This window comes from Schistocerca nitens, chromosome 2 (genome assembly GCF_023898315.1).
Source record: "Schistocerca nitens isolate TAMUIC-IGC-003100 chromosome 2, iqSchNite1.1, whole genome shotgun sequence".
NCBI classification, from domain to species: domain Eukaryota; kingdom Metazoa; phylum Arthropoda; class Insecta; order Orthoptera; family Acrididae; genus Schistocerca; species Schistocerca nitens.
The window spans coordinates 737554064-737568494 of NC_064615.1; the positions used below are offsets into that span (position 1 = coordinate 737554064).

The 14431-nt window shown below is 39.8% G+C and overlaps 1 protein-coding gene across 2 annotated transcripts in view; it reads right to left on the minus strand.

Moving 5' to 3' along the window:
• Positions 1 to 4143: 4143 nt before the first annotated feature.
• The window catches only part of LOC126236952 (hormone-sensitive lipase), a 114268-nt gene continuing 103980 nt past the window's right edge, over positions 4144 to 14431 (minus strand). For both annotated transcript variants that reach the window (XM_049946649.1, XM_049946647.1), the window contains one exon: positions 4144 to 4948. In XM_049946649.1, coding sequence (XP_049802606.1) covers positions 4829 to 4948 — 120 coding nt within the window. In that variant the 3' untranslated portion in view covers positions 4144 to 4828. The remainder of the gene's footprint in view (positions 4949 to 14431) is intronic.

Genomic DNA, 14431 nt, shown 5'->3' on the forward strand with positions numbered 1-14431 from the left:
ATGATTCTTGAACCAAGTGTTAGCTATCAACTATAGTTATGAAAGTTAATGAATCACTCAAGAAGGTTAGGAGACTGTTTTTACTAGAAAGAGAAGAAAAGCATTTGTTGGCATCTCTCTAAGAAATGAATTCCATTGGTTTAGTTCAAATATGATGGACATAGAGGAATTATGGGTAAAGTTTAAACAGATTGTAAATTGTGCTCTGGACAATTATATGCCCAGTAACTGAATTAAAGATGGAAAAGACCCACTGTGGTTTAACAATGAAACTCAGAGAATGCTGAGGAAGCAAAGACCATTGCACTCTCGGTTCAAAATAAAACATGCAAATGACAACGGGCAAAGGTTATATGAGATTCATGCCTCTGTGAAAAGATCTATGCATGATCCATATAACAACAACCAGCAAAAAAATGTGACCAAGAATCCCAAGGAAAATCCGGTCCTACGCAGGTCTCAGGCTTCCATCCATTCACTCACTAACCAATCTGGTGTGGCAGCTGATGTCAGAAGAATGAAAGCTGAAGTTTTAAATTCCACATTTAAGAAATTGTTTACACAGAAGAATCATACCAACATATTGCCTTTTGACCATCACACATAGTATGGACAATGTAGTAATAAGCATCCCTGATATAGAAAAACAATTTAAAGAATTGAAAACAAATAAGCAAGCATATCCAGATAGAATACAGTTCAGTTTCACAAAGAGTACTCTATGGCATTGTCCCCTTACTTAGCTTGCATTTTTCATGAATCTCTTGCCCAAGACAAATTTCCAAGTGAGTGGGAGAAAGCAAAGGTGATTCCTTTATACAAAACAGGTAAAAGAACAGACCCGGAAATTACAGATCAATATCAGTTTGTTGCAGAATACTAGAACATATTCTGAGTTTGAACATAAGAAATTTCTTAAAGACTGAAAAGCTTATGTTTGCAAATCAGCACAATTTTAGAAAGCATTGCTCATCTGCCTTTTCCTCACTTGATATACTGCAAGCTATGAATGAAGAGCAATAGTCAGATTCCATAGTTTTAGATTTCTGAAAAGCAATCGACAGTGTACAAGCATATGGAATTAGTTCCCAGATATGTGAATGACTTGACGACTTCTTAGGTAATAGACACCAGTAGATTGTGCACAATGTGGAGTGTTCATCAGAGACAAGGGTATTGTCAGCGGTGCCCCAGCGAAGTGTGACAGAACTGCAGCTACTTTCTATGTATGTATATGATCTGGCACACAGGATATTCAGCAGTCCGTGGTTACTTGCTGATGATGCTGTGGCGTACAGTGCGGTACCGAAGTTGAGTGACTGTAGGAAGATACAAGATGACCTAAACAAAATTTCCAGTTGGTGTGATGAATGACAGCTAGCCCTAAATGTGGAAAAATGTAGTTGATGAAGATGAGTAGGAAGATCAAACCTGTAATGTTCAGAAACAGTATTACTAGTGTCTTGCTTGGCACAGTCATGTTATTCAAATATCTGGGTGTAATGTTGCAAAGCAATATGAAATGGAACAAGCATGTGAGGATTGTGGTAGTGAAGGCAAATGGTCAGCTTTGGTTCCTAGGAAGAACTTTAGATAGGTATGGTTCATCTGCAAAGGAGCCTGCATATAAGACACTAGTGCGATCTATTCTTGAGTTCTGTTCGAGTGTTTGTGATCCACACCAGGTCAGGTTAAAGGAAGAAATCAAAACAGCTCAGAGGCAGGCTGTTTGATGTGTTACCGGTATGTTCAAACAACACACAGATGTTATAGACGTGCTTCGGGAACTCAAATGGGAACCCCTCGAGGGAAGGTAATGTTCTTTTCAAGGAACATTACCAAGAAGATTTATATAATTGGCACAGAAACTGACTGCAGAACAATCCTATTGCCACCAACATACATTTTGCGCAAGGATCACAAAGAAAAGATGCGAGACATCATGGCACATAAGGAGGCAGATAGACAGTCATTCTCCCTCTTGTTCTATTTGCACATGGAACAGGAAAGGAAGCAACTAGTAGTAGTACAGCATACCCTGTGCCATGCATAGTACAGTGGTTTGCTGAGTATGGATGTAAATGTAGATAAAAGAGGGTGGAAGGGTGGACAGAGGTTCAGAGCACTCTCTTGCCTTTGAGATGGGAAACTGCTCCTAAAGGGCAAAAGAATCAAGAATGATCAATGGTGTGTGGATACAAAAGGCAATGGAAACCACTGCATTAGTGACACACAATGTGTATCCACAAGACACATTATCAGTAATTGAAAAAGTGTCATGCTCATCTCTCCATTGGCAAATGATTCCGGACTACTCTCCCATTTAGATCTCCAGGAGGGGACTGCCAAGCAGGAGGGGACTGTCAAGTACGTGGTGACCATCACAAAAAAGATTGGATAACCAACAAACAGGTAACATCCTGCAAGTTGGGGTGTGGAACGTCAGAAGTTTGAATGTGGTAGGGAACCTAGAAAATATGAATAGGGAAATGCTAAGGTTCAATCTAGATGTAGTAGGGGTCAGTGAAGTAAAATGGAAAGAATACAAGGTTTTCTGGTCAGACAAGTTTAGGGGCATATCAACAGCACCAGAAAATAGTATTTGTATAACAGGAGTAGGATTTGTTATTCAAAGAAAGATAGGGCAGAGAGTGAGTTACTGTGACCACTTCGGCCAGGTGAGGTACATGTGCCAACACTGCAAGCAGGAGACAGAGATAGCGTATCAAGATATTAAACAAGTAATTCAGTACATAAAGGGAGATGAAAATCTAATAATCAGAATGCAGTTGTAGGGGAAGGAGCAGAAGAAAGAGTTACAGGAAAATATGACCATGGCAGTAGGAATGAGAGAGCAAACAGACTAATTGAGTTCTGCAATAAATTTCAGCTAGTAGTGACAAATATTCTAATAAAAAATCACAAGAGGTGGTGGTGTATTTGAAAAAGGCCGGAGACACTGGAAGATTCCAGCCAGTTGTATCACGGCCAGGAAGGTATTCCAAAATCAGATATTGAAGTGTATGATGCACCCAGGAGCAGACATAGACTCAGTTCACAATTTAGTAATGAAGAACAAAAGGCTGAACTTCCAGAGACTAGTTAGGAAGAATCAATGTACAAAGAAGGAGGCGGAGGAGATTAGTGTTTAACGTCCAATCAGTGATGAAGTCATTACAGATGGAGCACAAGCTCGGTTTAGGGAAGGATGGGCAAGGAAATCAGCCATGCCCTTTCAAAGGAACCATCTCAGCATTTGCCTCATTCTATTTAGAGAAATCACAGAAAACTAAAATCAGAATGGCCAGACATGGGTTTAAGCTGTTGTCCTCCCAAATGCCAGTCCATTGTGCTAAGCACTGCGCCACCTCACTTGTGATGCACAGAGAACTGCATATGAAAATACTAAGGAATGAAGAGACACACATTAAGTTCTCTGAAGTTACAAACACTGTGAAGTTGAAGTACTTAATAGACAGTTCAGACTGTGAGAGATGACGATGTTATGAGGAGGATAGATTGCTACTCACCATATAGTGGAGATGTTGAATCACAGAGAGGCACAACAAGAAGATTGCTAAAACAAGTAAGCATTTGGCTAAAAGGCCTCCTTCTGAATAAGACAACACACAGACACACAATCACAGAAACACAACTCACACACACATGACCTTTGTCTCTGGCTGCCAAGGCTGGGTTATTGACTTTACATATCTGAGAACATCAGTTTCACCAAAGTATACAGTCATTTGGCTTTCCCAGCAGTGGCTAAACTGGCTCTACAAGAAGCTCCCTTCCCTACAATGTACAGTCTAGGGAGTACTGCACTGTTCTGGCACCAATCTTTCCTCAACCTGTATCTGAAAATAAACGACGACAGAAACTGTATCAGAAATATATGGAGTATAGTTGTATGCAGGAGCATATCATCACATCTGTCCACACAGCAGTCCAATTATAAAGGGCAAAGAGGCACAAACACTGTAAAGTACATACTTGACTGTACATGGAGGATTAATTATGTTAATATGTCACTTGCTAGGACAAAAAATAACTTTTTTCCAAATAAATCAAACTACAGGAAGTAGGAAAACCAACAGGTGCTTTACAAATCCGATATTTTTCTTTTCTTTTTGCATCTGTACAAGTTTATTATGAACAAAAGATAAAATATCACAGGCCATAACACGGGGAATGAACAGTGCATGTTTTTTTAGAAACCACATGGAAGCATACAAAAGAATTATGTGCCATCCATACAATATTAAAAATTGAGGCTTCCAACACACAAAATTTAACATGTAGTAACTTTCTAAGGGTAACAACAATTGCAATGTGCTCTTACATAGCAGATTTAACAGCGAAATTGTCTATTCCTGAGATACAGAGCAAGAAAGAGATGTTCATAGCATGTTACTGACACTTCAAGTGTATCTTTGTGCGGCATTGAAACCAGCATTGACAACAATAAATAATCTCAACCTCATGAAAATAAATAATTACTATAGTGAAGTTATGCATCCACACACATTCAAATACAGAGATCATCACAAAGTATAACATGGCCAGTAAACCTACTGAATAATAATTTAACTGAAATTAACTAACAATATAAAACTGTCACAGTATTTCACACAGCATGATGCTAAACAAATGCTGCTTATATTTGCTGTGCGAACAATAACATTCTCAGTACCTGACAACTGTATTTCTACAAAAACTGAATCACCAATGTATAACAAAAACATAAAATTTTATATAAGTACTGTATTTTGTATCAAACATTTATGTCTCATCAACTACGAAGGCAACCTGAATAGAAATCATACTATGATGTAGAAGATGATGAAGGAGATAATGATGGTGAGGCTGATCTTGATGCCCTGTCAAACAACTGCTGTATACGCTGCACACACAACATTGATCCACTATGAGCCTCTTTACTCAGCTGCAACAGAAATTCCAAGAATACATAATATTCAGTAAGTTGGTTTACATAGCATTTTAAAGTAACACAACAAAATTTGAGGAAAATGTGCATCTTACAACAAATAAGACAAGTTTACTATTAACATTACTATGAGTTAGCACACCTTTCACCACTAATTTTAGATCATAATCAATAACAATAAATGACAACAACTTGTCGTGGTGCTTAAGCATCAGTATATAAAATCATCTTGAAAGATTCAGTTTGGTGTTAGCAATTTACATATATTGAAATTACATAGACAGGTGAATCAACACTTACACTGAACTGATTTCAGAAGACAGAGTGTTTGACAAAACAAAACATTCACTGATATTACACCTCTCTCGCTATTTTCAACAAATGTAGAATTTCTCACATTGGAGGGCAAGTTCCAACTGGCCTATTCATGGAACTCTGGTGAGAGGGGAGGGCGTATAGCCATCTGTGCACAACTGATGTAATGGTCAGACTGGGGGGGCTTTCTTCAGAGGTCCAAACATCTTAGTGTGAACACAAGGTGCAGTATAAGGCTGTGTATTGTCAAGTAAGAGTTGAACATTTGCAGCCTCTTTGTTGGGGCACTTCACATGTACAACATTAAGCAGGTTGGCCATTGTCACACTTTGACAAAAGTCTACTAACAGCACAACTTTTCATACCCCTCACGTCTCAAGTAATTTATTTGTTGATTGTGTCACTTAGAATTTCTTCAGAAGCAGAGAAAAAGAACTCTTCTACATTGTCGAGTTCTGGTTTGATTCAATTGTATAGTGGTACAGCCAGGAGAATCATTAGTCATTATTCTTTCAAAAAATTCAAGGCCTGTTGCTATGAGACACTAGATCAGGCTCATCCAAGAAATGCGCCCAGTGGGCACGGCCGCGCCCCACGGGCACAAGGCAGTGTAGTTCAGCGCCCCGTCCGCGCCCGTGTGTTGCTAGTGTCGGCATAGGAGTGAGAGAGACAGCTGCGGACAGAGTGAGACAGCTGCGGACACAGTGAGACAGCTGCGGACACAGTGAGACAGCTGCGGACACAGTGAGACAGCTGCGGACACAGTGAGACAGCTGCGGACACAGTGAGACAGCTGCGGACACAGTGAGACAGCTGCGGACACAGTGAGACAGCTGCGGACACAGTGAGACAGCTGCGGACACAGTGAGACAGCTGCGGACACAGTGAGACAGCTGCGGACACAGTGAGACAGCTGCGGACACAGTGAGACAGCTGCGGACACAGTGAGACAGCTGCGGACACAGTGAGACAGCTGCGGACACAGTGAGACAGCTGCGGACACAGTGAGACAGCTGCGGACACAGTGAGACAGCTGCGGACACAGTGAGACAGCTGCGGACACAGTGAGACAGCTGCGGACACAGTGAGACAGCTGCGGACACAGTGAGACAGCTGCGGACACAGTGAGACAGCTGCGGACACAGTGAGACAGCTGCGGACACAGTGAGACAGCTGCGGACACAGTGAGACAGCTGCGGACAGAGTGAGACAGCTGCGGACAGAGTGAGACAGCTGCGGACAGAGTGAGACAGCTGCGGACAGAGTGAGACAGCTGCGGACAGAGTGAGACAGCTGCGGACAGAGTGAGACAGCTGCGGACAGAGTGAGACAGCTGCGGACAGAGTGAGACAGCTGCGGACAGAGTGAGACAGCTGCGGACAGAGTGAGACAGCTGCGGACAGAGTGAGACAGCTGCGGACAGAGTGAGACAGCTGCGGACAGAGTGAGACAGCTGCGGACAGAGTGAGACAGCTGCGGACAGAGTGAGACAGCTGCGGACAGAGTGAGACAGCTGCGGACAGAGTGAGACAGCTGCGGACAGAGTGAGACAGCTGCGGACAGAGTGAGACAGCTGCGGAGAGAGTGAGACAGCTGCGGAGAGAGTGAGACCGCACAGCACTGCTCTGCGTTGCATTGGACTGTCCCGCGGTCAGATCAAATGTAAACAAAATAACAGAGGGAGCGCACCTCTGTAAAAGAGGTCGATGAGTGGTAGCAAACCATTTATTGTTTAGGCAACAAATAGCGTTCGTGTGGCAGAATTACTGTGCAAAGCTTTAGAAAACAATATCCACAACAAGAATTGAAGAACAATTTAGTAGTTTTCTGACCCACAGGTTGATTCTATTACTACTGCACATGCACACTCGTCATATGTACAATAGGCGTCTTCTGAAAAATATATCAGTTTCTTAAATGAACTAGTCATAAATAATCTATTTTAGAAATAATTTTATGTAAGGGAGTCACATTCCTGTTGTTAGTAGTTACAAGCAAATTTTTTTTGTTATCCTTCATGCTACGGCTTTTTTTATCCCTTTTCAGAGTTTAGAAATCGGATCCTTAGTTTGCTGTTTTGTACATAATAATTTTAACTGACAAAGTTTGAAAACTTATTAAAAAATTGAATTAAGGTTATAACACTCTTTAATTCTTACAGTCAACATTCTTAAAGAAGACAATTAATATTTTACACGTTTTTCTTTTTCAAGGAAACGATTTTGTCTGGGTTTGGTACAATATTCCATGAGACTGCTAACCTCAAAGAATTAATGAAATTTTTATCGCCAAGTAATAAACATTTCTTAGTTTTAGCAAGCTTTAAAAGAGAGAAAAAGTGCTCACAAATATATGTGGAACCAAACATTGAGAGAACTTCGGCCACGTGCTTGTGCAAAAGAGGATATTTCTCTCATGGAAGACAGCTGTAAAAGTCATCAAAGTTTTACAGATAAGAAAGTGGTCCTTCAGGCGGATATCGTACTGCAGGTCAATCAGCTCTAGTTGAAGCACTTAGGAGATGTCCTCTGCCTGAAGGGAAAACGGGCGAACAAATATATCTAAGGCTGGTTGAAGCTCACTTATCTCCAAACATCTGTTTTCAAACTGTTCTTGTAATTCAAAAATGATCTGAACATAATATGAAAAATCCACATCATCTTTAACGCTGTCTAGTGGAGGAAAGTGTCCACAATTCTTCCAGCACAACTGTTTTTCCCACAAAATAAGTTTTTTAATGCTTGAATCGTCTGCACTAAATCAACAACAGAGTGATTTTCGCCTTGGAGTGAAATGTTCAAAGTATTTAAATGACCAGTAAGGTCACTCAAAAAAGCCAAATTCGCCACCCACTTAGGATCACAAAGTACTTCTTGTGCACGTCCTTTCATTTCCAAAAAGGTATTTACTTCACCCCTCAAGGAGAAAAACTGATGAAGCACCTTTCCTCTGCTCAGCCATCTTACTTTGGCGTGGTACGGGATGTCCGGGTATTCCGCTTCGATATCAGCCAGAAATTATTTAAACTGGTGATGTGTGAGTCCATGCGAGAGAAGATAGTTAACCGTTTGAAGAACTGCGTCCATAACATTTTTTTATGTTGACAATCTTCACACGAAGTGCCTCCTGGTGCATCAGACAATGGACTGCCGCGACTAAGGAACAGTCAACTTTCGCCATTTTTGACCTGACAAAACCCAGGAATCCAGTGTGTATCCCTCATAGCACAGGGGCTCCATCCATTGTTACACTGGTCAGGCGTTCCCATTTTAAAATCATTGACTCTCACATGTTTTCCACGGCTAGAAAAGTATCCAAACCCATGGTTGTGTCTTTTAATGGTATAATGTCAAGAAATTCTTCGGTGACATGCAGATTGTTCTCGACACCTCGAATGAATATGAGGAGCTGAGATATGTCCGCAACGTCTGCAGACTCACCAGGAGCGATAGAAAATGAAATGAAGTTTGCCGTTCTCTCCATTAATTGCAGCGCCATATCTGAGGCCATATCTTCGACTTGGCGAGCAAACAGTTTGAGGCAAAAGAGCTATTTTTTCAAATTTTTCTGTGAGGTCTGCTGGACAAATACAAGCCGCCGAGTCAACCAGGCAATCCTTGATGAGATTCCCAGCTGCAAAGGGTTTCCCTGCTTTCACAATTCTCAGCGAGTATTTGTAACTTGTGCACAAACTTTGCCCACCTGTTTCCTGCTCTTATCATGGCAAAAAAAGAACATACAATTAATTTTGTACAATCCTCTTTTTAAACCACTTATCACTTTAACAATTAATTGTTTCATTCATTGAAACTCAAATAAGAAACTAACAAAAAAAGATTGATTTTAGGTGTGTTTTCCCTCAGTTCCTCTGAAAAGGTCAGCGAAATGTGGTCGCAAAATAAATTTTTATCTATTGGAATATCTGCATTTTATTTAATTGAAAACATAGATCAAAATACAACATATGTTTTCCCATCCATAAAAATTGCATTTTAATTAATTGAAAACATAGATCAAACTACAACATATGTCTTCCCATCCATAAAAACACAAAAACAAAGAATGACTCTTAATGACACTTTGCTGCTGAGAGAGCGTTTGTGACGGCTTTTCAGAAAGTGGCAAAAAATAATGTACCTGAAACTTTTTCTTATGTCTGTGCAACGCAATTTAATGCGACCCAAATATAAAAACTAACCGAAAAGAAATGTTCCTTGTTGCTGACAATCTGATATTCGATAACTGGCACATTGCTAAGTGACATATCAGATTATAAAATGTAGTTTTATTTATCATCTTTATAAATAATAAAGAGTCATACAATAGGAAACACTTACTTCACTGTAATGCTGCTTGAAATTTTCTTTCAGTTCTTCAAGCTTTGATTGGTGTTCCTCTTGTGACAAATTTTCGAACTGATCTTTGTGACAAGTATTAAACTGCCGTACAATCGAGTACTGTTTTAAATACATGAGATTCCAATGACATTTGGCATGATTTTCGACAGCAGTACAAAGTAAATTAATTTCCCACTGGGGTTTAAATAGTGCGGACGCACTGCTCCTCTTTCTTTTTGTTTGCTGCTGTTGACCATCCATCTCGATCCACTGTAGCCTTGCGTCTGTTGACTAACAGTTTTGTGTCGCTTTTGACCACTGCTGGCGCGGCGGTCTGTCATCCAAATGAAGTGTGCGTACAGCGGCATGGCGAGGCTCGGCGGGCCCCATGGCCAGCTAAGCGACATTGCTCGGCCACTGCGACAACAAACGAATTCGCCCGGGGCGCTGGCCATGGGCGATCGCGGGTGCTAGCACCTCAGGGGCACAGTTTGGGTGAGCCTGCACTAAATGATCAAGAGTTTTCACAATTCTCTGACCCTTCTGTCTGGTTCTTTGGACTCCAACCGGATGACATCATTTACAGCCACTGGCATCTCTACATGTGCACAACCTGTCATTTTCAAGGTAAAAGTGCACCTAGTACGCACTGTGCAAGGGAATTTAAAACCTCAATTTGCAGACACACACACACACACACACACACACACACACACACAAAGTGAATGTTGGCATCATAACACGACCAAAGATGACCGACAATAGAAGTAATAGATAGTGAAAATTAATAACAAACATATGAGATAGCGTTAACTCTGCCCCTCTGTGTTTTGACGAGAGAGAGAGAGAGAGAGAGAGAGAGAGAGAGAGAGAGAACAGGATTTCCACACAGAATTTAAATAAAAACCTTAGTCTCTATTTACAAGGTAACTAGCTAATTTAATTTCAACTGCTACCTTAATAACAATATCCCAATAGCAGGAAGTGCATGCCAGAATCTCTGTGTTGTTATCCCATATATATTATAAACAAGAAAGTTTGTCACTACTCCATGCTGAAATAGTTGGATAGATTTGGTAGCAATCTGGTATGGAATGATGGAATTACCTTATATCCTGAATTAACACACAGACCACTTTTAAAAGTAGTGTAGTATAAGATATTTATTGATTTGAAGAATATAATGTAAAATGTGGAACAACAATTACTCTTAGAAAGAGATATTTACTGTTTACCTTTCAATCTGTTGTTGTATTTTTGAAAATCTTTTATTATTATTATTATTATTATTATTATTTACCACCATCTAAGACAGGGGTCCTTTTATATTCTCTAAGGGGTGATCTTTCTTTGTGTAAGGTGGGGGCCCACAGTATCCCTTGCAGTTGTGGCATGTCATATATTGGACAGACTACCAGGACTGAGGAGGACTGGTGTACTGAGCGTAAGCATCACACATGCTTAATGCTTACAACAGCCAAGCAACATTGTCTTGATTCTGGTCATGCTATGGAACATAACACGGGGATTCTGGCAGGTACTTCCAGCTACTGGTATAGTGTTACTAGGCAAACAGTTGAAATTAGATTAGCAAGTAACCTTACAGAGATAAAGTTTTTGTTTAAATTCTGTGTAAAATACTGTTCTCCTCCCCCCCTCCCCCCCCCCCCCCCAGTCAAAAGCAGAATGATGGTGTAAATATTACCTCACACCTGTTAGTTATTAATTTTCACAATTGGTAACTTCTGACATCGGTCATCTTTGATTGGGACAGGGACAGAGAGAGGGGAGAGAGAGAGAGATAGAGAGAGAGAGAGAGAGAGAGAGATCTTTCCAGAATTATTCTGCTAACTAAGGTTTTAAGTTGTTTTGCACAGAGGAGCAGTTTTGCCTTTAAAATGACAGGTTGTGTAGCTGTAGAAATATCAGCAGTTGTCAACCACATCACCCGGCTGCATTCCTGTGTATTACAATGTATATTACTTGCATCATTACTTCTCACAAATCCTTTGTCTGCCATAAATCAATATTCAAAAAAACATTTTGAGCCACGGTATCTGCTCAGTGAAGGTATTTTTTTTTAAATGCTCTTTCAGTTTACAACAAACAAACAAAAAAAATTACAGTTTCACAGTTTCTACTTTCATGTATTTTTCTACTGTTTACCCTTAACAAGTCATATGACTATGTAGCACACACAAGATTGTCTTCTTGCATTGTCATCCTCATGAGGTCAGTTCATTTCAAGGTGACAAAATTTTCACCATCTAAATTTCATAGTAGCATGGACTTAACCTCTGGTTACATGCAGCTGCCTGCAACGTTGGAGACTAATAAGCATACAGTCTTTTAATTTATGAATGATCATAGAAATGTGAAGTTTCATATTTTTGCTTATGTTTTGTGGTAATGTTTATTTGTCCTGTTAACACTCAAACTGCCAGCAATGTACAGATCCTGTATTCTTCTAGTGCTGACAATGTACGTGGATGACAGAGGTCCAGTGCCTTTAAAGGCTATTTGATGATTTAGAAGCACATGCTGTCACATGAGACTATATTGTATATAAATAAGTATTCATATGGGATGGAATGTAATAGTGATAGTGAAAATGAGTTGTTCTTTTCTTCACCTTCAACTGTGCTCTTGATGATTCTTGCCTGATCATTACCAATTAAGCCTTTTTTATTTTTTATTTCCCACCTTCATCCATGCAAAGTACAACTGACAGAAAGGAGCAAAAGCTCAGAGTTTACAATTCTGATATAGAAAATTCATGAGTAAGTAAGTGTAAACTTTACACTTTCGGAAAAACTTTAGAGCATTAGAAATTTTTCAAGAATTTCCATACAGGAATTAATCTCTTATTATAGACAAGACTAATGGATTCAACACCATTTAGAGTCCTACTCATGATAAAAGCCACCTGGAACAACATATGTATAATTTTTTTTAAAAGCAACACTTCTCATGGCAAGAACTGAAAAGCTATTCTGAATATTGGTCGAGGAATTCTTTTGTCAAAATTCCAGTTTTTGGTGAAATAATGTCACATTGTAGATGTTCATTATTACTCAGGATATTACAGGTTTTTTGCATCAATAATGTTTCTACTTGAGATGACAGACTACAAAACAAGGTCCGTTGTTTTGTCTCAGAGAGAAAAAATGCTTTGCCTCTCGTGCCATTCCATGAAGTCTGCATTGACTAAGTCTCCTATTGTTCGACAGACACTTTGATTTGGAAAGCAAGTCAATTTGTAATAAAAACTTGGATTTTGTTTTCTTTCTTCTGCCTTACACTGCTTCAATCACAGCTAGTAATCAGTGATGGCTATTAGGGAAAACAGGCACTATCACGATTCATATTTGGACACAGTCACAGTCCACTGTCCTCAGTCTATGTTGGTGATTGGCACACAAGTGTCCACATATCTTCCAATACTTGCATTAAAGAGCAATAGGTAATTAGATACAGTTCGCATGAACAATATACAGAGCTATGCTTTGAATGCCCTAGGAGGGGTGGGGAGTGGGGGAGTTGTTTGGGGGGGGGGGGGGGGGGGGAGAGACCAAACAGCGAGATCATTGGTCTCATTGGATTAGGGAAGGATGGGGAAGGAAGTCAGCCATGCCCTTTCAAAGGAACCATCCCGGCATTTGCCTGGAGCGATTTAGGGAAATCACGGAAAACCAAAATCAGGATGGCCGGACGCGGGATTGAACTGTCATCCTCCTGAGTCCAGTGTGCTAACCACTGCGCCACCTCACTCGGTTGCCCTACGAGAGCCTATGGGACTACCCTAATTTTAATGACTAAAATCAAATAAGAAACATGTAATAAACCAAATACAAAACTTTAAAAATACTCTAATGTGTCTATTGTACCACCTACCTTACCAGCAAATATCAGTATTGATTCAATCAATGGTAGAAGGTTAACACAGTGAAATGGAAAAGTATGCAGACTTGAAAAGGGCAACTTGTGGACATGCTACATCATTTTTGGTTTACCTGCAGGATATAGTCCTGTAGCAAAAGCCACAGTGATCACATTATCATTATCTTTCCCACGAGTTGTTCCCCTCCACTTTGTATTAATCACTTCATTGAAATTCCACATTTGCACATTGATAAAAAAAATAAAGGAAGTACGCATCAGAATACACCAGCTTCCATATGACTAAGTACTGTATGTGTTAATAGAGTTTTCCAAGTAAATGTTGAGCTTTTTGCCAAGTAATACCTCCCATTTGACTCTTATCAATCTACTGGTCATAACTGTTTGTTACATGAAACTGTTTCTTATGCGGATTTTATTTCTGTAGTCTTCAGATCCATTAAGCTTCAAAGCTTCAAACATCAGCTGTACACAAATGCATAATTTTACAGATAAATGACACTGATGGGTGATACAACAGACATCTCCATATTTTGGAAGCATTTTTACTCAGCATTAGCCATTCAAATTGGGGGTACTTCCCTTGTAAGTGACTGGCAATTCAAAATGAATTACAAGTAAGTCATTTAAGCACATCTTAAAACAGACCAATGTGTTATATGATGCACACACTTTTTTTTACCCGGTAGTAACACTATAAACATTGTAATCATTGGTTTAAAATAGTCATATAAATGCATCCATGTAGTCTTTCTCAAATAAATACATTTGCTGTTACTGCTTCATTCGTGTATCAGGTTATAATCTTCTTACCTATTTCTCAGTGTTTCATTTGTGGCCACTACTTTTAATTTTTCTTTTCTTTTATTTTTTTATGGCTTTCACAGTCCTAAATGCATACGTCCAGATAACTTCCTTAGCCATGTAC